Source organism: Saccopteryx bilineata, chromosome 8 (genome assembly GCF_036850765.1).
Source record: "Saccopteryx bilineata isolate mSacBil1 chromosome 8, mSacBil1_pri_phased_curated, whole genome shotgun sequence".
Classification (NCBI taxonomy): domain Eukaryota; kingdom Metazoa; phylum Chordata; class Mammalia; order Chiroptera; family Emballonuridae; genus Saccopteryx; species Saccopteryx bilineata.
The window spans coordinates 42,717,212-42,740,679 of record NC_089497.1 but is presented as its reverse complement, the minus strand read 5'-3'; the positions used below and the strand labels follow the sequence as shown (position 1 = coordinate 42,740,679).

Here is a 23,468-nt window from a genome sequence, read left to right as displayed (position 1 = left end):
AATCAGTACAACGTATATTGACGGCAATTTACGTTGATAGCAATACCTATCAAAATAAAATGCATAAATCTTGACCCAAAAATCCAACTTCTGTGAATTCATACTACAGCAACACAGTATATAATATTGTTTCTATCAGTAAAGGACTAGAAACAACTAAAATTTCTATCATTAAGAGATCGACTAATAAATTATGATATATTCATATGATAAAATTCTATGTAGCTGAAAAAAGAAATAGGGGCTTCTAAGAATTGCTCTAGAAAGATCTACAAAGAATATTTTCATTTCTGATATTTGATTGTGAAAAATTTTAAACCACAACAAAGTTGAATATTACAGTGAACTCCATCCGCTATCCCTACCAGCTATATTCTACCAGTAATATTTTACCATATTTATCGCATATCTATCTTCCACAATACATTTGTTTTTAAGGGAAAAGAGCAAGGTGTGAAACAATGCATATAATATATTATCTTTTAGGGGAAAAAAGGGAAGAAAAACATGTATTTATATTGGTTCATATACACAATTAACAAACTACAAGGATACACGATAATAAAAGGATCTAATAAAAATGGCTGCATGCATGTATGTGTGTTCTGAACCGGTCAAATACAGGATGACAAAGGTGAGGGGAGGAGTACCACTGTATATATATATGTTCTTTTGTTTATTTTAAATAAAAGATAAAGGTAACAATAGAAAAATCCTTATAAAGAGAAAATCCTTTTGACTAGTCATGATTTCATAGCTACAAAACCTTCTCATTTTATTTAAAATTTTCAGATGACTTTGTTTTGAATTAGCACCCTAATCCTCACACAAAACAGTTACAGGCAAACATGTAGTTTAGTATGGCAAAAGAGTTATACCCAATAAATCTTAAGTAGCCAAAGAATTAATGCTAACCCTGAGAAATAATCTAAGTAAAATACACAAATGAAGGAAAAAAAGTGGTTTTTCTTCACAAGGTTTAACTCTTTATGTCTTTATATTTTATACAAAATTTAAAATATGGTTTATTCTACAATGTCAGCCTCTAATCAATTCCCCTTATTGTTTGCAAACTACTAAAATATTAAGAACAACGAACATTCAGAAGGTAATACTAATTTCTTAACACTAATTCCTACTTTCTTCACTATACTCCTGTATAAAACAGATTTCTAACACTAACATCTCATGCTTCTGATAGCACTGGTTGTTGCTACTTCTACCTCTGCCATAAATCCTTTAAATATGACTTGTAGAAAGTGGCAAAAAATTGAACCAGAAAGGATACAAGTTTCCTCATACACCTGGATAGTAGCCATGTCACCTTCCAATCGGATAATCTCTCCAACCAACTCGCTGTGGCCCACTCGCACTAGCTCATACATGGCTGCGCCTGCCATGTTGCAGGCTGTGACCACTGAAAAGAACACAGAAATATTTTCATGACTTAAGATTCTGAATAGTTATAAATTAAAACACCCAATAAATCCAATAAAACACTTTCTTATATATTCACAGGAAAAATAAAACATCCAGTATGGAACATACATATAGTTTTACAAAAAGATATTTTAGCATATGATATAGAGGGAAAACAAAAAAATTTCTTTTTAGGCTAAAGATTATTCATTTACATAATATACTCACAATAATCCATAATAACCCATAGTGTAAATATCAGTTTTGATTAATCCAGGTTGCTATAATACATGAAATGATAGTTTGAGGGACAATGAAAATAAAAAAATATAAAACTTTAGCCTGACCAGGTGGTGGTACAGTGGGTAGAGCATCAACCTGGGACACTAAGGACCCAGGTTGGAAAACCAAGTTGCCAGCTTGCGCATGGGATCATAGACATGAACCCGTGGTTGCTGGCTTGAGCCCAAGGTCGCTGGCTTGAGCAAGGGGTCACTGGCTCGACTAGAGCCCCTCAGTCAATGCACGTATGAGAAGCAGTCAATGAACAACTAAAGTATCGAAACTATGTGTTGATGTTTCTCCTCTCTCTCCCTTCAGGTCTTTGTTTCTGTCTCCCTCTCTCTTAAAAAAACAAAACAAAACAAAAAAACTTTAAAACTAATATTGGAACAGAAGCTTTAACTAGTAGCATGATAGAATGCCACACGATTATCACTTTGCTGTGTTGTCACCATTCCTTTAATAAATAACATCTGAAACAACATTTCTACTTTCGAACACTTTATGCCAGAGGTTCTTAAAACTGTTCTGGGACATGGACCTTTTCATAAACTAATGATAGGTCTATCTAGAAAAACTTACATATGCATCTATAAAATTTTTTCATAGACCATAGGAATGTTTATAATCAGTTACCACTATTGGGTGAAATCCTGATTAAGAATCCCTATTTCTTATATATACCGAACCAGAATTTGTACTATTTTGGACTACATTGTCTAGTAAATAAAAATTAGTTTTCTGGCAGGGAGGGAAAGCTGCACATTTTTAGATTATGTATAGGAATAAATCTATTTTTAATATTTAGCCTTCTGATATAACTGATTAGAAATATGTATTAGGCAATATTCAAGGAAAAACTATTAAAGTATTAAAATTTCATTAACGTGTTAGAACAATGAAAATTTATTAATTTCATAAATATTTACCTCTAATATCTACTATTATGTAAGAATTAGATGCATTGAAATATCAAAGATAACTAAAATTTTATATCATATTTCACAAATTAAAAGTATGCTATTTCTTTATCTTATTAAGTATTTAAGAATTATAAATAGGTTCTATGAATTTATTACCAATTTCAGAAAAGTATTTTTACCTATACTCTTTTGCTGGTTTTGTCTTTTCCCTAAAAGTTCTTGTGTCTATGTAGCCTATCTTTCCTAAAACTCTTATGATCATCAAGGGAAAAACTGGTTCTCTGAATCACGAAAGAGACTGCAAACAGAGAAATGTACTGCTTGCCAATGAGATAGAACTCAAACACCAAGTTCTAAATAGGAGGAGCTTCCTGGGGAGAAATAAGAGGCACAGTGACTGACAGCCTTATAAGAGGTACAGTGACTGATAGTCTTATAAGAGGCACAGTGACTGACAGTCTTATAAGAGGTACAGTGACTGATAGTCTTCTTTGCATCAACACCAAAAAGAGTCACTACCTCCACTGTGATCAGAACAACAAAAAGACTATAGCATAAGGGTTACAAAAATCTTTAAGAAAAAATGGATTCCCACTAAGAATTATAAATCAACGAGTAGGTGTATCTATGGAAACTGTGAATTACATTTTGCAGTAGGAGTATGAAAAAACAAAATGAATACTAAAATGAGATTATTTAAAATACAGCAGTATCGCCTGACCAGGCGGTGGCGCAGTGGATGGAGCGTTGGACTGGGATGTGGAGGATCCAGGTTCGAGACCCCGAGGTCGCCAGGTTGAGCACAGGCTCATCTGGCTTGAGCAAAGCTCACCAGCTTGGACCCAAGGTCGCTGGCTCAAGCAAGGGGTCACTTGGTCTGCTGAAGGCCCGCAGTCAAGGCACATATGAGAAATCAATCAATGAACAACTAAGGTGTCACAATGAAAAACTGATGATTGATGCTTCTCATCTCTCTCTGACCTGTCTATCCCTCTCTCTGACTCTCTCTGTCTGTGTTAAAAAAAAAAAATACAGCAGTATCCCCACGTTTTGGCAAAATAAACATAAACTTTAAAATTGCTCTCCATTATCAGTGTCATATTCTAAGACTTCTTTTCCACAGCTAGCTGGTTATGTGATATCTGAAACACTATTCAGAAGGTATACGTAAAGAGCTAAGGTTCACATTGCTGAGACATGCTCTGAAAATATTAAAGCTCATATCAAGGTAACACATTTACAGAATTATAATTTGCAAGATATTACATACTAAAAGCTATAAACTTGAGCTTTTTAAAACTTCAGATTTAACAAAAAATAAATAAAACTGAGCAGTGATTATCTATTTACACAATAAATAAAGTATCACAAATGAGTACCTCAATAATGATCAAATTTAGATAATAAATACTAGATGAGTTCTTGTCATGGAGGTATTACCTCAGTCTTATAGCAGATAATGCAGGTGCACAGAAACCTGTGTAATTTATCACTAAACACCTTGAAAAGACACGAATTGAAATGAGGACTCTTTACCATTGAGATTATTATGTATTACTTACCAGGTCCTGAGACTCCATGCACATAACCAAATGCACTTTCTGTATCTTCATTGAGTATTTTTGGTAATTTGGAGAAATCCATCATGTTAATTTACCTATGGTAAAAAAACAAAGTAAGTTATAATTATAAACTCTAAATCAAAAGAACCAATATAGGTAAGTCAACTCTCATCTCTGGTGATTTCTGAGTTACTACCACCTCTTCAAAGAAAAATATAAAATTCTTACAATTTGGTTAAAAGGACCTCATTCCTGGATGCTCTACAGTTAGTAAATATCAGGATTATATATGCCTATGAAAATACTCCAGAAAAATACCAACTGGTATAACAATGTGAAGTCTTCCCAATGGTTTATCTAGCCCTACATCTTACCCTCTCCCCTATTATCTCTCTGACCTTCTCTCCAATTACTTTTCCCTTAATTATTCTGCATATACAGGCATGGGCAAAATTAGGTTGACAGTTGTAATAGAAATAAATAATAATACATTAATAAACCCCGTTTCGTGTACTCAACAACTATAAATCTACTTTTGCCCTCCTCTGTGTACCCTAAACTCTGTCATTTCTCAAAAACACAAATACATTCTGCCTCAAGGTCTTTTGTACATGCTGTTCCTTCTTAGAGTACTCTAGCAGATATCTGCCCTATCCCTCTTCAAGTCTTGACTCAGCTGCCCCCTACGCCCAAGAAGCTTCTCTACCCATCTATTTAAAATCATAACAAACCTCCCTCCACTGTCACTGCTTTATTTTCCACCATCTAACAAATTATACCTTACATTTAATTTTAATTTAATTTTAATGTATTATCCATCTTTAAAATTATTCTGAAAGCATTTTTTCTTGTTTTTTTTTTAAGTGGAACACATAATAGTTTAAGCAGTACAACCTCTTTTCTTTATAGATGTGCAAACTGAAAAACTTAAAGAATGAACTATTCAAGTCCAAATAGAAAACTGGTGGCAGATCCCAAAGTAGAAAGTTTATTTTTGACCACTGGTCTTTTGTTTGTTTTAGATTTTGTTCATTTTAGAGAGGCAGAGGAGAGAAAGAGAGAGAGAGAGAGAGAGAGAGAGAGAAGGGGGGGAACAGGAAGCATCAACTCCCATATGTGCCTTGACCAGGTCAGCCCAGGGTTTCGAACCGGCACCTCTGCATTCCAGGTTGACACTTTATCCACTGCGCCACCACAGGTCAGGCCCACTGGTCTAACTTAATAATTATTGACATTTAATAATGAAGATAGGCCCTGGCCGGTTGGCTCAGCGGTAGAGAGTCAGCCTGGCGTGCGGGGGACCCGGGTTCGATTCCCGGCCAGGGCACATAGGAGAAGGGCCCATCTGCTTCTCCACCCCTCCCCTTCTCCTTCCTCTCTGTCTCTCTCTTCCCCTCCCGCAGCTGAGGCTCCATTGGAGCAAAGATGGCCCGGGCGCTGGGGATGGCTCCTTGGCCTCTGCCCCAGGCGCTAGAGTGGCTCTGGTCGCAACAGAGGGACGCCCCGGAGGGGCAGAGCATCGCCCCCTGGTGGGCAGAGCATCGCCCCTGGTGGGTGTGCCGGGTGGATCCCGGTCAGGCACATGCGGGAGTCTGTCTGTCTCTACCCGTTTCCAGCTTCAGAAAAAAAAATAATAATAATGAAGATAAAATACAAGTACATATAAAAAGCTAAATAAAGTCCCCAAAACAACCATAAAGTAAGGGCCACAGACAAATAAGTAATAAAGTATCAAATAATATATACTAAAGGTTAAAAGATTAGAATGTTTAGGGAAGACTTGTTGAAGGTCAGATAGAATTTAGATAAAATAGAAAGGAAAACAAGGATAGTAGAGGCATTCCAGGTGGGAAAATTACAAGGACAAAATAATGGAGAGAAAATTTATAAAAACTTAACAGAACAACCTGCAGAATAAAAGGGTTATATCAGGGCATCAGTGAGAAATAAGGATGCAAAAGTAGACTTATTTGTGGTTCTTGAAATAAATGCCAAGTGGACTTGATCCTACAAACAACAGGAAATAAGTGAAGACTGAGGGAAAACTTCTTTGGAAAAAATTATGTTAATTTAACAAATTAAATTGAAAAGCTCTTGTTACGGCTTGAGTGTCAATGGAATTCAATATATTATTTGTTTATTGCGTTCCTACCAATGAAAAAGAACTGTGGGGAGAAAAAAGAAATAGGCCTCAAGTATGTGGACATCTCGGGTTCAGTCCCTGGTCAGGGCACACATGAGAAGTGACCATCTGCTTCTGTTCCTCTCCCTCTCCTTCTTCTCTTCCCCTCTCACAGCCACTGGCTCGACTGGTTTGGGCTTTGGCCCTGGACACTGAAGATATAGCTCAGTTGATTCGAGTATTGGCCCCAAATGCGGGTTGCCAGCTTGATCCTGGTCAAGGTGCATAGGGGAGTCTGTCTCTCTCTCTCTCCTCCTCTCACTTGAAAAAGAAAAAAAAAAGGCTCACCTAACCACTTAAAAAAAAAAAAAGAAAAAAAAACGAAAGGAACTGTGATAAATGTAGGAAATATAGTCAGTAAAAGGAGTTTTCACTAGTTTTAAACAACTGTACTATATAAAGGAAAATGACTTACATATTCAAAGTGACCACACACTGAACGTTGAGGAGAAACTGATTCGGATGTGGGAGAAGTGTTAACTAATGTGGATGAAGTAGAGGGAACAGGTAGCTGATAAGTAGGTTTGAGGCTGACTGAGCTGAGTCCAATACAAAGAGGAAAGCCAAACCCTGAGCCGTGGGGGATTAGGAGTATTTTTTATAGTCTTTTTAGAGTTACCAACAGATCACAAGGAGAACCATATATTCCATGGAAAACAATTTGAAATCCATTAACCAGGGTATCAAGAAATTGCTGAGAGGAGTGTAACAATGAGTCATTAACAGAGGGGTTCTGGTCTGATATACTAGTGCCACCAGAACGGAGATGGTGGACAGGGCTAGAACTGAGTGATTAAAGAAAGAGGCAAGAGTGAAAACACGATTAAACCATTTGAAGATATGGGAGACAATACAAGTGAGTCAAATATGATCTAAGGAGCAGGGAAAATACCAAGAACTTGAGGACCATATTGGTGATAAGACAGAGATAGACTACCATCAGGTTGGTCTTTTATGACAAAGATGAAGAAAGGGTGCAAAAAATCAGAAGTCGCCTGACCAGGCAGTGGCGCAGTGGATAGAACGTCAGACTGGGATGCAGAGGACCCAGGTTCGAGACCCCTGAGATTGCCAGCTTGAGTGTCGGCTCATCTGGTTTGAGCAAAAGCTCACCAGTTTGGACACAAGGTGGATGGCTAGAGCAAGGGGTTACTCGGTCTGCTGAAGGCCCACGGTCAAGGCACATATGAGAAAGCAATCAATGAACAACTACTAAGGTGTTGCAACATGCAATGAAAAACTAATGATTGATGCTTCTCATCTCTCTCCATTCCTGTCTGTCTGTCCCTGTCTATCCCTCTCTCTGACTCACTTTCTGTCTCTGTAAAAGATACATAAATAAAATTTAAAAAAAAATCAGAAGTCATGTTATTGAATTAGAAAAAGTAAACCAGATACTACAGTCACAAATTTCACAATAAAGAACACAAGAATATTTCGGGTACCTCACTAGGAAAATTGGAAGACTGGCATATGAGGGAGGAAAGAAGTAAGTAAAAGAGAAAACTGGTTTACCAGGATTTTCAACTTCCTAAAAAAGGGGCTACTGATTAAGCAGGTATGAACTGCAAATACTGAAATATAAAAAGATGAGACAAATTTTTCTAGAAACTACTAAGATAGTAGGAGAAAAACAATGTTTAAGGACAAACATTTATTTGGGAAATGGGCTGGGCAAAATCTTTAACAATGAACAAGCAAATGAGGTCAACACAAATCAAAGATTTAAAATTTAAATTCAAAGATTTCTAAAGTCAAAAGAGAACTGGACAATGACATAGTTTAACTTCCTCCCCAAAAGAGTATTTCCTCCAATGCATTCATGATACATGGTCATCTGTCTATTAAAGTGGAAATGGCACAACATGTCGAGTCAGCAGACTTGAGACACAAGCTGATTCTGCAAGTGACATGCTACAAATCAAAAGTTCTTAATATGTTGATTTGTGAAATGGGATAATGCTATCACCTACCCCACAGTTGACTAAATTGCAAATTCATTAAAATGTTCCTTCTGAAATGTAAAATGCTTGTAAAAATTTCATCAGTAATTCTATTTAAAAAGGCCCTTGGCCCTGGCCGGTTGGCTCAGTGGTAGAGCATCGGCCTGGCATGCAGAAGTCCCAGGTTCGATTCCTGGCCAGGGCACACAGGAGAAGCGCCCACCTGCTTCTCCACCCCTCTCCCTCTCCTTCCTCTCTGTCTCTCTCTTCCCCTCCCGCAGCTGAGGCTCCATTGGAGCAAAGATGGCCTGGGCGCTGGGGATGGCTCCTTGGCCTCTGCCCCAGGCGCTAGAGTGGCTCTGGTCGCAACAGAGCGACTCCCTGGAGGGGCAGAGCAGTGCCCCCTGGTGGGCAGAGTGTCGCCCCCTGGTGGGCATGCCGGGTGGATCCCGGTCGGGCGCATGCGGGAGTCTGTCTGACTGTCTCTCCCTGTTTCCAGCTTCAGAAAATTACAAAAAAAATTAAAAATTTAAAAAATTAAAAATAAATAAAAAGGTCCTCAATTTTGAAAAAGTCAGTCTATTTTTAGAAATTTCTTAAGAGAATTGCCTTGTATGTAATCTAAATCACCTTCCCCATAACCCCAACCCTCTGACCCTATTTCTTCTGAGTACTGTATGTAGCAGCAGAGTAAATATATTCGCTCCTCCAAGCAAATTCTCTTTAGTGTCTTCAACTTGTCCTTAAAGGACAATCTTTTTTTCAGATCCTTTACTCGCAAGGCTACTCTTTTCTGGAAGTATTTCATGATGTCATTCTTTCTTTTAAGTTGGATTAAACAAAATAAAAACAGATTTTAGATTTTGAATGAGTAAGTACTGAAGAGTACTTCATTTGTTCTGTAGCTTCTTTATAATGAGAGGCAGAGACCAAGGCTTTGAGTCAAGAAAGATTGAGTTTGATTTTAAAAGTTGTGTCCTTGGGCAAAACAAATTGTTTCAAATTTATGAGCCTGTTTCACCTTTAAAATCTAATGGGGCTGTTGTTAGGCACCTTAACAGTAAGTCTAACAAAAAAAGTAATACCGAGGACTACTAACATCATTCTGTTAATGCAAGCCAAGATGCCTAATTTCTAAAAAGTACCTGATATATAAATATATTTTTTGTGTGTGACAGAGACAGAGGGACAGATAGGAACAGACAGAAAGGGAGAGAGATGAGAAGCATCAATTCTTCGTTGCAGCTCCTTAGTTGTTCATTGATAGCTTTCTCATATGTGCCTTGACTAGAGGGCTACAGCAGAGCAAGTGACCCCTTGCTCAAGTCAGTGACCTTGGGTTCAAGCCAGTGACCGCTGGGCTCAAGCCAGCAACCATGGGGTCATGTCTATGATCCTGTACTCAAGCCAGGGACCCCACGCTCCACACTCAAGCTGGTGAGCCTGCGCTCAAGCCAGAGACCTCAGATTTCGGACCTGCGTCCTCTGCGTCCCAGTCAGGTGCTCTATCCACTGCGCCATCACGTGGTCAGGCTACCTGATATATTCTTATCATCTTGCTACTTGAACCAAATCTAGTCATTTGGTTAGTTTTTTCTTAGTTATTATGCATAATTTTACCATAACTTTATTTCCCAAACCTGAAGATATTTTTAAAAATTATTAGTGATGTGACACGTGCTGTATTATAGGTTGAAAATATAATGAAGTAAGACACAATCTCCCTCAATGAACTTCTTGCCCGGTGGGATAAAAAGACAAACTGATAGTTATAAAAGGTGACATATGGGCCCTGGCCGGTTGGCTCAGCGGTAGAGCGTCGGCCTGGCGTGCGGGGGACCCGGGTTCGATTCCCGGCCAGGGCACATAGGAGAAGCGCCCATTTGCTTCTCCACCCTCCCCCTCCTTCCTCTCTGTCTCTCTCTTCCCCTCCCGCAGCCAAGGCTCCATTGGAGCAAAGATGGCCCGGGCGCTGGGGATGGCTCCTTGGCCTCTGCCCCAGGCGCTAGAGTGGCTCTGGTCGCCGCAGAGCGATGCTCCGGAGGGGCAGAGCATCGCCCCCTGGTGGGCAGAGCGTCACCCCTGGTGGGCGTGCCGGGTGGATCCCGGTCGGGCGCATGCGGGAGTCTGTCTGACTGTCTCTCCCCGTTTCCAGCTTCAGAAAAATACAAAAAAAAAAAAAGGTGACATATGTGCTCTCATAAGAGCAGTGCCGGCTGCTTTAGAAGAGCTTTAATAAAGCACAGGCATCAAACCTAGACTTGGGCAGAACAGGAATGACTTAGAGGAGGCTAAACTGAGACTTCACAGATGAACAAGAAGCATTAGAGTATACAGTAGAGCTTCCTTACAAACAGTTCCAATCTTCTAGAGTTCATAAAAGTGTCTAGAGATTTTATGAGGCAATAATGATATCTTTTCTGATTTTTTAATAAGCATGTACATAGTTTCCTTTTAAAACAAAAGTTAAGTACCTAAAAATGTTTAAACAACAATTAGTGGAAATCACATGTGTTTGTTCCTGATTCAGCTGTCTTGTGGGTTTATCATACAGCTGGATTATCCTAGTCACCAGGGGAAGTGATGATTCTATAGTTTTTAATTTCTTTGTTTTTAGGAATACATTGTTAGTTTATGCCAAAGACAGCAGGCAATAGAAACAGTAAGAATCAAGAAAATCAAGAGCCTAAGTGATAATTTCACAGATTTACTACTTAGAGATGCTTTTCACTAGATCCACCAATCTGCATTTATCTGATCAATATTCTTATACAAGCTGACACTTGAACAACACAAGATATCAATCCAGACAACACGAGATATCAAACACACAAACACACGGCTGAAAACCCATATATAACTTTTGGCTCCCCCAAAGCTTAACTACTAATACAGTAGTCTGCTACTGACTGGAAGTATTACTGATAACATTAATAGATTAGACATAGAGAGGCGGCACCCAGATTCCCATTGCTGGAAGGACAGGGACCTGTGGTCAGTGGCTAGCCCACAGCTGTCAGAAGCAGAGAGCTGCCGAGCCTGCATTCACTCCCTTCAGAGGGTACCTGCACCTACTGACTGAGCAGAGCAGAGGGATAAAGGCCCAGTCATGGTAGCCGGTCATGGGATACTGTCACAAGCAATACTTCACTCCAGATTTCCCTACCAGATTGGCTGAGGTTTTGTTGGATTTTCATTGCATTTCAACTTCTTCCTCTGCCCAACTCTGTTTCCACCCCCTTCCTTCTCACAGAAGTTGATCCCTAACAAACATCTTATACATTAAACTCTTTCTTGGTATCTGCTTCCAGAGAACCCAAAATTACTCAAATAATAAAATACTGAAGAATTACCTCTAGGACAACTAAATTTAGGGCTCACACTTGAACCCTGATAATTTTTTACCTGTTTTCTATATTAGTTATCTTATAGTAATTATTTTCTGAAAAAGGAAAAGAGATACAAAAGTGGGTTTAGAAAGCAGGGCATTTAGGGCATGCTCAGGCTAAATCAAGCAACTGACATAGAGATCAGGACCCCGCACAACCAAAACCTTAGTTTCTACAAGGTACTTGCTACTCGTCGTTCAAATCTGAGATGTAGCCCCATCATCAATAGTTACAGAAAAAGAAGTCCCAACTCATAAGAGATTATTTAATTCTTAAAATACTATACTTTGATAGAATTGGAAGATGTTTTTCTAGGTCCAGGAATTTCAGGTTCTAACCTCTTAACATTTAAACACTTAAAGAAACATCCAAGGATTGGTCCAAGGTAATAAGCTCTCTGTACATTAAAATATGCAATTCCCACAGTAATATAAGGGTTCCTATTGTACTTCTAAAACTTTTGTACCAAAGTATCCCAACTGCAGAAAAATAAACACTAAAGTGAATAAATAACCTACACCCACCCTTTTTCTTCCTACAATCTTGACTGAGATTAGAATGTTAGAGCAGTCTATTGTAAATAAGCAGAAAAATATCTTTGTATACTCTTGTTTATTTTTTTTCCAATACAAAATGTAAATATTAAGCACTAGCCTTTTCTTCTAATGCCAGTGTTTCAGTAGCATTCCACTAAACAAAGCATTGCTTTTGGTATGTTTTGTGTTTGCCTGCATATGCTCCACTTCATATATACAACACCTGTTTTACAAGAAAAATGAGTGCTTCCTCCCTACAAATAAAAATGGTCTTCAGCCTGACCAGGCGGTGGCACAGTGGATAGAGCACCAGACTGGGATGTGGAAGACCCAGGTTCAAAACCCCAAGGTCGCAAGCTAGAGTGTGGGCTCCTCTGGTTTGAGCAAGGCTCATCAGCTTGAGCCCAAGGTCACTGGATTGAGCAAGGAGTCACTCGGTCTGCTGTAGCCCCCTGCCCTGGTCAAGGCACATATGAGAAAGCCATCAATGAACAACTAAGGTGCCGCAACAAAGAGCTGATGCTTCTCATCTCTCTCCCTTCCTGTCTGTCCCTCTCTCTGTCTCTGTAACAAAAAATAATAATAATAATAAAAGATTCATTAGGTAGATATGTTGACTTCACCCCTGAATTGGGCTAGGCATGTAGCAGTTTTATAAGTATAGTTACAGCACATAACAATGAAAATAAAATCCACACAAATCTTCTGCTTCACTCTTAAATATATGCCTCTGTGTCAGTGAGTTTCAATCTTTTTCATCTCATGGCACACATAAACTAGTTACTAAAATTCTGTGGCACACCAATAAATTTATTTTTTGCCAATTGAACAAAAAAAGTAGGTACAATTTTGATTCATTCACGCTGAAAGGATGTTGTTGCGTCGGCTGTTGTCATTTTGTTATTTGACAATCTGAGGGAAAAGAGGTCAGGTATGTATTTTAAAAATTCTTGTGGCACTCTGGTTGAAAATGGCTGCTCTATGTGAAAAAGCAAAGGCCTTTAAAGATGTTAAGAAAACAACCTTCCAAAACATTTTAAGTTGCAATGAGCAAATTATAGTGCAAGTTAGATAATACTGAAAGTTAATCTAACCCTAAATCTCCTTATGGTCCAAACTAATCATGATATGACTAAAGTTCCATATGCTATTAAATTATTCCTTACCAATATAATATACTATTCTTTAAAAAAAAAAAAAAGATTTTTGAACCAGCAGCCTCAGCAATCCAGGCTGATGCTATATCCACTGAGGCACCACAGGTCAAATATATACAGCTATTGTTGTTCCCAGTATTTAAAAAAAAATAAAAGCATAATACCTACTTTAAAAACAGTTGCTTTCATGAAAACAATGTGGTATACACAGCTGCACTCAGATTAATCAACTCAATGGTTATATAAAAAAATTGCCTTTAGCTGCTGAACTCCTACTTCATGGATAAAAACTGATTGTAACTAAGATTCCTACAGTCACAAATTGTAGCCCCCCCTCTCATATTTGTGAAAGATTAAAAAACAACCCTGCTGTAGAAGGGAGAACATCCAGAAGGCACAGGCAACCACCTGATCTCATGAGTCAGTCTCCCCCGCACTGCAGAACACTGCAGTGGCAAATCACAACATCAGAGACTCACTTTCTCCTTCCATTTTGCCAGGTCCACTCCAAACTGCTACAGGTTAAGATACTGTATCTGGTAATGTCATTATCCCAGAAATAATTCTCTTTACTACCAATCCTGGATGATCCAGCTATTGGGGGCAAGGGTGTTTTATAAAAGCTAAAATTCCCAGGGTACTTCATTGATGACAAAGCATTATGTTGATGTAACACTTGAAAAAGCACATTCAATCTAATTATTTAAGGACTACCTTCAGAAATAATAGCTAAAAGATGACTAGTTGATTATAATCAAATACTGTATTTAATATATAAACAAGGATTTATATATGTGTGTCTATTTTAAAACTATAATAGTAAGAAATATCTTTGAAATCCAGTAATAAAATAAAATAGTTTATTTGAAATCCTACCATCTACCCATTCCAACAAGTGTATTTAATAATAATACTGAGATTTCTTATGTTAAACAGTCTGCTACTCCAAGTTCAGTGTCAAGGACTATCCTTAGCAAATGCTCTTCTGAGAGGATCCTTAACTTTCGTGGCCTCTGAGCCCTGCAATGGCTGTTTGGCTTTTGGATAAGTTTTCTCAAATAAGCTAACTATGAAGTGACTTTCTCAATTTAAAAAGATACTAGCTGTCATGGAAGAAAATTATATTCCCTTCAAAAGTAGTCAACCTAGAAAATTTACAACTACTTAAAAAAAGCCACTGCTCAAAAATACTTAGAAACTTTTCTTGAAAACTGCCTAGAATTACCATATCACTCTTTTAGATATTGAGAAATTTCCTTGATTGCTTTGCCAAAAAAATACCATGGAGCAGCTAAACTTTGGCCAAATATAAGCAATGCCTGTATTTGAAAGAGATGTACATATACGAGTCAGCATCGACAGAGTTGCAATAAATTGCTATTGTATCTGTATTATAAAACGATGTTTATATATTCAAATAGAGCTGACCTGTCATTTATTTCATGGATGGAACAGAAGAGAAAGAAGGTTCGTAAACTGTGCAAAGCCATATTAACCCAATTTAACACAGAGCATCACCATAAATAGGTTCACCTCCAATTTAGGAATCCATAAAATCTCTGCAATGAAAATATGACCGAGCCTGACCTGTGGTGGTGCAGTGGATAAAGCACCAACCTGGAATGCTGAGGTCGCCAGTTCGAAACCCTGGGCTTGCCTGGTCAAGGCACGTATGGGAGTTGATGCTTCCAGCTACTCTCCCACTTCTCTCTCTCCCTCTTTCCTTTCTCTCTAAAAAAATGAATAAAATCTAAAAAAAAAAAAAAAAAAAAAAAAAAAAAGACCAAAAGCATAAACTGAGGACAGAAGAGGAAAAAAAAAGGGCTACCAAATATAGGTGATAAAATATTTTACAATGTGGATTTAAAAACAAGACTTTAGTCAAGTCCACAGACATTTTCAATTCAGAAGGCAAGAAATCTGCATTTCTAGTGGTTTGCTTAGTGTTCTTTGATTAATAACAGACAGGGTTTATTTAACTAAATTGGGGGAGAGGACAATCACGAATGGAGGTTTTCAATAGCATGATCTGCTAAGGAACTAACTTCCCGATGCCCTGGTATGTTCATAGTCTTCAATATTGCTCCTTTGTAGCACTTGCCACTATTAGAATTAAAAACCTATGAATGGAGTTTTTCAATGCCTGTCTCCATGGCTATACTGTTTAAGTGTCAGGAAAACAGGGACCACATCTACTTTGTTCACTGAGTACCCTAATTTCAATATATAGTAAAGTGCTTGACACACAGCAGGCAATTACTAAATATTGCCCAGTGACAGTAATGGCAAAGTAGTGGGAAACAGGCAGTCTGATTCACTGAGTGAAAACTGATACAACCTCTTTGAAGTGCAGTGAAAACAGTTTGGCCTAATGCTCAACGGCCAGGTTTTTAAAAAAATTAAATTTAGTGCAGTTAGTTAATAAGATCATACAACTTTCAAGTACAGGCCCTGGCCAGTTGGCTCAGAGCTAGAAGCGTCGGCCCAGAGTGTGGATGTCCTGGGTTCGATTCCCAGTCAGGGCACACAGGAGATGTGCCCATCTGCTTCTCTACCCCTCCCCCTCTTGCTTCTCTCTCTCTCTCTCTCTCTCTCTCTCTCTCTCTCTCTCTCTCTTCTCCTCTCTTCCTGCAGCCATGCCTCGATTTGGGCAAGCTGGCCCTGGGTGCTAAGGATGGCTCTCCATGGTCTCTGCCTTAGGCGCTAAAAAATGGCTCATGTTGCAACAGGGCAAGGATCCCAGAAGGAGAGAGCATCGCTCCCTAGTTGGTTAGCCAGGTGGGTCCCGGTCAGGGCACATGCAGGAGTCTGTCTCTACCTCCCCTCCTCTCACTAAATTTAAAAAAAAAGAAAAAAGAAAAAAAAGAGATCATACACGTTTCAAGCGCACATTTCTATGACATGAGATCTGCATATTGCATTGTGTGCCCACCACCCAAAGTCAAATCATTTTCCATCACCACATATGTACCCCTACTATCTCCCTTTCCTATGGTAACCACATTGTTGTCTGTGTCTATAAGTTTCAATTAAGAATGATACGGTTCTTAGCGACTGATTTGCTTAGCATAATATTCTCAAAGTCCATTGATATTGTCACAAATGACAGTATTTCATTTTTTCTTATGGCTGAGTAGTATTCCCTAGTATAAATGCACATCTTCTTTACCCAATCCTCTAAAAAAGGACACTTTGGTTTTTCTGTGTGTTGGCCATTAGGAATAATGCTGCAATGAATACAGGGGTGCATATATCTTTGCGAATAACTTTTTTGAGCTTTTTTGGGGTAGATATCCAGAAGAGGGATTGCTGGGTCATAAGGTAACTCTATTTTTTGAGGAAATGCAATACTGTTTTTGTAGTGGCTGTTCCAATTTACATTCCAACCAGCAGTGAAGGAGGGTTCCTTTTTCTCCACAACCTCTCCAACACTTATTATACCTGTCTTATTGATAACCATTCTAACTGGTGTGAGGTGGCACCTCATTGTCTTGACTTGCATTTCTCTTAATAGCTAGTGAAATTAAACATCTTTTTATATATTTGTTGGCATGTGTATGTCTTCTTGGGAGGTCCTCTCTCCTCCCCCACTCCCTTTTGAAGAAGGGAGGTAAAGAGAGGGCAAGAGAGAGCATCAAATTGTTGTTCCACCTAGTTGTGCACCCATTTATTGCCAGGGCTAGAACTGGCACCTTGGGATTGAGCCAGCAACTTCGGCACTCTGGGATGAAGCTCTATCACTGCACTGCTGGCCAGAGCTTCTGACCATTTTTAAATTAAATTGTTTGTCTGGTGTTGAGTTTTATGAGTCCTTTATATATTTTGGATATCAATCCTTTCTGAGCAAATATTCCCCACTCAGTTGGCTGTCTTTTTGTTTTGGTATTGGTTTCTTTTGCTGTGCAGGAGCTTTTCAGTTTGATATAGTCCCATTCAATCATTATTGCCTTTACATCCCTTGCCTTTGAGGTTAAATTCATTAAAATGTTCTCTAAAATCAAGGTTCTTAATTTAGTACCTATGTTTTCTTCTATGTAATTTATTGTTTTAGATGATATATTTAAGTCCTTGATCTATTCTAAGTTAATTTTTGTACATGGGAACAAGCTGTAATCTGGTTTCATTCTTTTGCATATGGCTTTCCAATTTTCCATGCACCATTTATTGAAGAGGCTTTTTCTCTCCATTGTGTGTTTTTGGTTCCTTTGTCAAAAATTATTTGCAAATATACATGTGGTTTTATTTCTGGGCTTCATTTCTGGTCCATTGGTCTGTGTGGCTGCCTGCAATATTTTGATTAATGAGGCTCGGTAGTATAATTTGAAGTCAAGTAGTGTTATACCTCGCTTCATTCTTTTTTCTCAGGATTGTTTCAGCTATTCAGTCTTTTGTGGCTCCCAACAAACCTAATGATTTTTTTTTTTTGTTCTATTTCTTTAAAAAATGACATTGGGATTTTGAAAGAAATTGTATTATATTGCTTTTGGTAATATGGCCATATTAACTAAAGCTGATTCTTCTAATCCAGGGTTCAGGAACCTTCTTGGCTGAGAGAGCCATGAACGACACATATTTTAAAATGTAATTCCGTGAAGAGCTATACAATATGTTTAACACTAAATACAAGTAAATGTGTGCATTTTATGTAAGACCAACACTTTTAAAGTACAATAAATCTCCGAAATCTTTTTTTTTTTTTTTTTCCTTCATTTTTCTGAAGCTGGAAACGGGGAGACAGTCAGACAGACTCCCGCATGCGCCCGACCAGGATCCACCCGGCACGCCCACCATGGGGCGACGCTCTGCCCACCAGGGGGCGATGTTCTGCCCCTCTGGGGCTTCGCCATGTTGCGACCAGAGCCACTCTAGCGCCTGAGGCAGAGGCCACAGAGCCATCCCCAGCGCCCGGGCCATCTTTGCTCCAATGGAGCCTTGGCTGCGGGAGGGGAAGAGAGAGACAGAGAGGAAAGCGCGGCGGAGGGGTGGAGAAGCAAATGGGCGCTTCTCCTGTGTGCCCTGGCTGGGAATCGAACCCGGGTCCTCCGCACGCTAGGCCAACGCTCTACCGCTGAGCCAACCGGCCAGGGCTGAAATCTTTTTAATAACGTTATGCTGTTGCTAACCAATGGTGAATAAAGTACTTCTTACCATTAATGCGACTTCTGGTGCTGCATGGTTTTGCTGATGGCTTTGTAGTCTGGTTAATATGTGGTGAGGTTAAGCTTCATGGAGGCGCTGAGACTTCCATCGGTTAAACGTGATTGTAGGTTGGTCTTATCCAGGGGTCCCCAAACTACGGCCCGCGGGCCGCATGTGGCCCCCTGAGGCCATTTATCCGGCCCCCGCTGCACTTCTGGAAGGGGCACCTCTTTCATTGGTGGTCAGTGAGAGGAGCATAGTTCCCACTGAAATACTGGTCAGTTTGTTGATTTAAATTTACTTGTTCTTTATTTTAAATATTGTATTTGTTCCCGTTTTGTTTTTTTTACTTTAAAATAAGATATGTGCAGTGTGCATAGGGATTTGTTCATAGTTTTTTTTATAATACGGCCCTCCAACAGTCTGAGGGACAGTGAACTGGCCCCCTGTGTAAAAAGTTTGGGGACCAATGGTCTTATCGTTCTTTAGATGTGAGAAAGACTGCTCACATGCACACGTACAGCCAAACATTGTCAGTACAGCAATACTCACACGCTGCAGTGTGTGGTATGTGACGGGAAGCGCATTCCAAGTTTTGACAATCAGCTGGTCCACGGGTTGAAGTTTTTTCATTTCTCCCCACTTGTGTTTGCTCGCCAACTCTGCTTGCTGTCATGCAAGTCTTTCCAAATCTTCATTCAGTGACTTGAACTTATTCACCCACATGTCTGAGGCCTTCAGGTCAGCAGCTTGTAGCTCAAAATCTCTGACGGAGACACCGGGGATGTAACTCAGGTCGGCGCTGTCCACAGCACACTTGTGTGAATGGGTGATAAACTTAAAAAGACGAGTGCGCTCACAAAATTCTCTAAAGCGTGCTTTGAATAACTGCAGATTAGATGTGAAGTCCGCTAGCTGCTGGAGATCAGGATGTTGAGCAGGGTCACTTGCTGTGCATGCATCTTTAAACTCCCAGTTTTTCAAAGTGTAGTAAACAACCTGTTTCAATGTTGGTGATGAAGAGTTCCTACTTGTTTTAAAATGCAAACACTGCTTGTTGAAGGGATAAGACTGTATTTCCAACGCCTTGCATTTTCACATTGAGCTGGTTCAGATATTCAGTCATGTCCACGAGATAGTAGAACTTCAGGAGCCACTCAGTGTTAGCTAACTCAGGATGCTCGATGTTTTTCATTTCAAGAAAAGTCTGGATTTCGCTCAGACAGGCCGCAAAACGGCTGAGCACCTTCCCTGTTGACAACCAATACACATTGCTGTGCAGAAGCAGATTAGGATAATTATTCCCAACTTCATCCAGCAGTATTTTGAACTGGCGATCATTTAAAGCTTGGGCAACAATAAAGCTGACCACCCGAATGACCAGCGACATCATCTCACCAAGCTGCTTGCCACACATCTGAGCACAAAGTGCCTCCTGATGTAGGATGCAGTGAAAACTTAGGATGGGTCTCTTTTCATGTTCACGAAGAAGCGCTATGAATCCTCTGTTTTTTGCCACCATGCACGGAGCACCCTCAGTACACACCAAAATAAGTTTAACCATCGGTAGATTTTTTTCTTTAGCAAATTCAGTGAAAGACTTGAATAAATCCTCCCCTCGTTGTCTCTTTCATAGGCAAAACAGCAAGGCTTTCCTCACATTGTGTGTCACTGACAGCATACCTTGCAATCACGCGGAACTGGGATAAATGGCTTACGTCTGTTGACTCATCCTGAGTGAAAAGAATTGTACTGCATTTATGTCCTTCACTTGTGTTGCCTTAATTTGATTTGCCATCATGATGGTACGACCGTGAATAGTTCGTGCTGACAGGCATGTCTTTTATTCATTTGATTATCTTGTCTTTAAACGAAAAGTCATCAAAAAGTTCATTGGCAACATCAAGCATAAATGTTTTGGCATACTGTGAATGGCTTTCCATTTCTCACAATTGCTAAAGCACCAGCAAAGCTAGCCAAATTCCAGTTACCTAGTTGGGTCCAAACACGGAGTTGCTGCTGACTAGCTTGCACTCTGCACAGTAGCTCTTGACATGCTTTCTTCCTGCTGTCCCCCGCTGGATATTTCGATGCAAATGTATTATGGCGTGTGTCGAAGAGACGCTTTATATTTGACCATTTCATCGATGCAATTTTATCATTGCATATTAGATACACTGCAGAACCTGCTCTCTCCACAAAGGCAAATTCCTCTGTCCATTCCTGCTGAAAAGTATGATACTCCTTATCTTTTTATCTTTTAGCCCTCTTCTTTGTCAAAAGGGTTTCTGCTATTAGCTAGCTGACTACTTGATTAAAATGGGAAGTTTACTTCCTGACCTCACAATGACCCATGTATGTTACGCATTATCGAATAACAATTTGGTGGTGTCCCAGAGGACAGCTGTGATTGCCTCCAGCCACCTGCAACCATACACATTAGCGGTAGGAAATGAATGGATTGTAATACATGAGAATGTTTTATATTTTTAATGTTATTATTATTTTTTATTAAAGATTTGTCTGCGAGCCAGATGCAGCCATCAAAACAGCCACATCTGGCTCGCAAGTCACAGGTTCCCGACCCCAGTTCTAATCCATGAACATGGAATATATTTTCATTTCATTTTTTTCGATTTCTTTTAATAATGCTTTGTAGTTTTCAGCATATAGGTCCTTCACATTCACTGTAAGAACCAAGATTTTAAAAATCAGTATTGCCTGACCAGGCAGTGGCGCAGTGGATAGAGTGTCAGACTGGGATGTGGAAGACCCAGGTTCGAGACCCCGAAGTTGCCAGCTTGAGCATGGGCTCATCTGGTTTGAGGAAGGCTCACCAGCTTGAGCCCAAGGTCGCTGGCTCGAACAAGGGTTCACTTGGTCTGCTGTATGTAGCCCCCCAGTCAAGGGACATATGAGAAATCAATCAATGAACAACTAAGGAGCGGCAACGAAGAATTGATGTTTCTCATTTCTCTCCCTTCCTGCCTGTCTATTCCTATCTGTCCCTCTCTCTGACTCTGTCTCTGCCACACACACTCAAAAAAATAATCAAGCCTGACCAGGCGGTGGCGCAGTGACAGAGCATTGCACTGGGATTGGAGGACTTCCAGGTTTGAGACCCCAAGGTCACCAGCCTGAGCGCAGGCTCATCTGGTTTGAGCAAAGCTCACCAGCTTGGACCCAAGGTCGCTGGCTTGAGCAAGGGGTTACTCGGTTTGCTGAAGGCCCATGGTCACAGCACATATGAGAAAGCAATTAATGAACAACTAAGGTGTCGCAACAAAAAAATGATGATTAATGCTTCTCATCTCTTTCCATTCCTGTCTGTCTGTCCCTATCTATCCCTCTCTCTAACTCTCTCTCTCTGTAAAAAACAAACAAACAAAAAAACCAATATTTACCTAAAGCTAAAGCTGAAGCCAAATATTAATCATAGAATGACCTTCTGATATAAAATAATAAGTTTTGTTAAAAGTTAAAATGTTAAAAATTTAGTGGTTATTTAATATTAGAATTCTAAAACACCAAATAATTCTATAAAGAATAGGTAAGACTGTCTCTCTGTTGTTCTGCCTGTTATTATTGTTTTAGAATTTAAAAACATATTAATTCAAAAAGACTACAACACACATAGATGGACACTGACTTTTGACAAATTTGCTAAGGAATTCAATGGAGAAATGGTAGTTTTTTAACATGGGTGGTAGAACAAATGAATAGGTAATGCAAAAAATGGTATTTCAATCTATACCTTGCACCACTGATAAAAATTAACTAAGAATAGACAGTAGACCTAAATGTAAAACCTAAAACTTTATTATAAAACTTCATTATAAAACTTCCTGGCCCCAGCCGGTTGGCTCAGTGGTAGAGAGTTGGCCTGTTGTGCGGGAGTCCCGGGTTCGATTCCCCGCCAGGGCACACAGGAGAAGCGCCCATCTGTTTCTCCACCCCTCCCCCTCTCCTTCCTCTCTGTCTCTCTCCTCCCCTCCTGCAGCCAAGGCTCCACTAGAGCAAAGTTGGCCCGGGCGCTGAGAATGGCTCTGATTGCGGCAGAGCGACGCCCCAAGATGGGCAGGGCATCGCCCCCTGGTGGGCATGCCGGGTGGATCCCGGTTGGGCGCATGCGGGAGTCTGTCTGACTGCCTCCCCGTTTCCAGCTTCAGAAAAATACAAAAAAAAACTTCCTTAGTCAAGTTGGATTAGGTAGATTATAGACAATATTAAAAGCACAATCCATAAAAGAACTAATTGATAACTTGTACTTAATGCAAATAAAATTTCTTCTCTTCGTAGACATTACTAGAACAAAAAGAAAAGTTAGACTGGGGGAAATATTTAAAAAGCACAAATCTGATAAAGGAAATATCTAGAATATTTAAAAAAACTCCCAGAACTCATGTTACTGCATACCTAGAATGGCTAATATTTAAAAGACTGATGGTAAGTCCTGGCCAGTTGGCTCATTGTAGAGTGTCAGCCCAGTGTATGAAGTCCCAGGTTCAACTCCTGGTCAGGGCACACAGGAGAAGCGATCATCTGTTTCTCCATCCTTCCCTCCTCTCTCTCCCTCTCCCACAGCCATAGCTCATTTGAGCAAGCTGGCCCCAGGCGCTGAAGATGGCACCATGGCCTTACCTCAGGAGCTAAAAATAGCTTGGTTGCCAAGCAGTGGAGCAACGGACCCACATGGGCAGAGCATCACGCCATAGGGGGCTTGCTGGGTAAATCCTGGTCGGGGCCCATGCCAGAGTTGGTCTCTCTGCCTCTCACTTGATTGATAAATAACTAAACAAACACACAAACAAACAAACTGTAGGAATTTTGGTAAGGATGTAGAACTAGAATGCTCATATACTGTTGGTAGGAATGTAAAATGGTACAACCACTTTGGAAAAACAATTTGCAATTACTTACAAAGATAAACATTCAT

General features: G+C 39.7%; 1 protein-coding gene across 4 annotated transcripts in view; it reads right to left on the bottom strand.

The window, feature by feature from the left end:
* ATP6V1A (ATPase H+ transporting V1 subunit A) overlaps positions 1 to 23,468 on the bottom strand; it is a 68,998-nt gene that overhangs the window by 28,092 nt on the left and 17,438 nt on the right. For 3 of the 4 annotated variants that reach the window (XM_066241629.1, XM_066241626.1, XM_066241627.1), the window contains exons 2-3: positions 4,187 to 4,281; positions 1,289 to 1,417 (exon numbers count right to left, since the gene is read on the bottom strand). In XM_066241629.1, coding sequence (XP_066097726.1) covers positions 1,289 to 1,417; positions 4,187 to 4,271 — 214 coding nt within the window. In that variant the 5' untranslated portion in view covers positions 4,272 to 4,281. Of the gene's footprint in view, positions 1 to 1,288; positions 1,418 to 4,186; positions 4,282 to 23,173; positions 23,195 to 23,468 lie in introns of those variants that run through there. The other variant, XM_066241628.1, reaches the window with a different exon arrangement.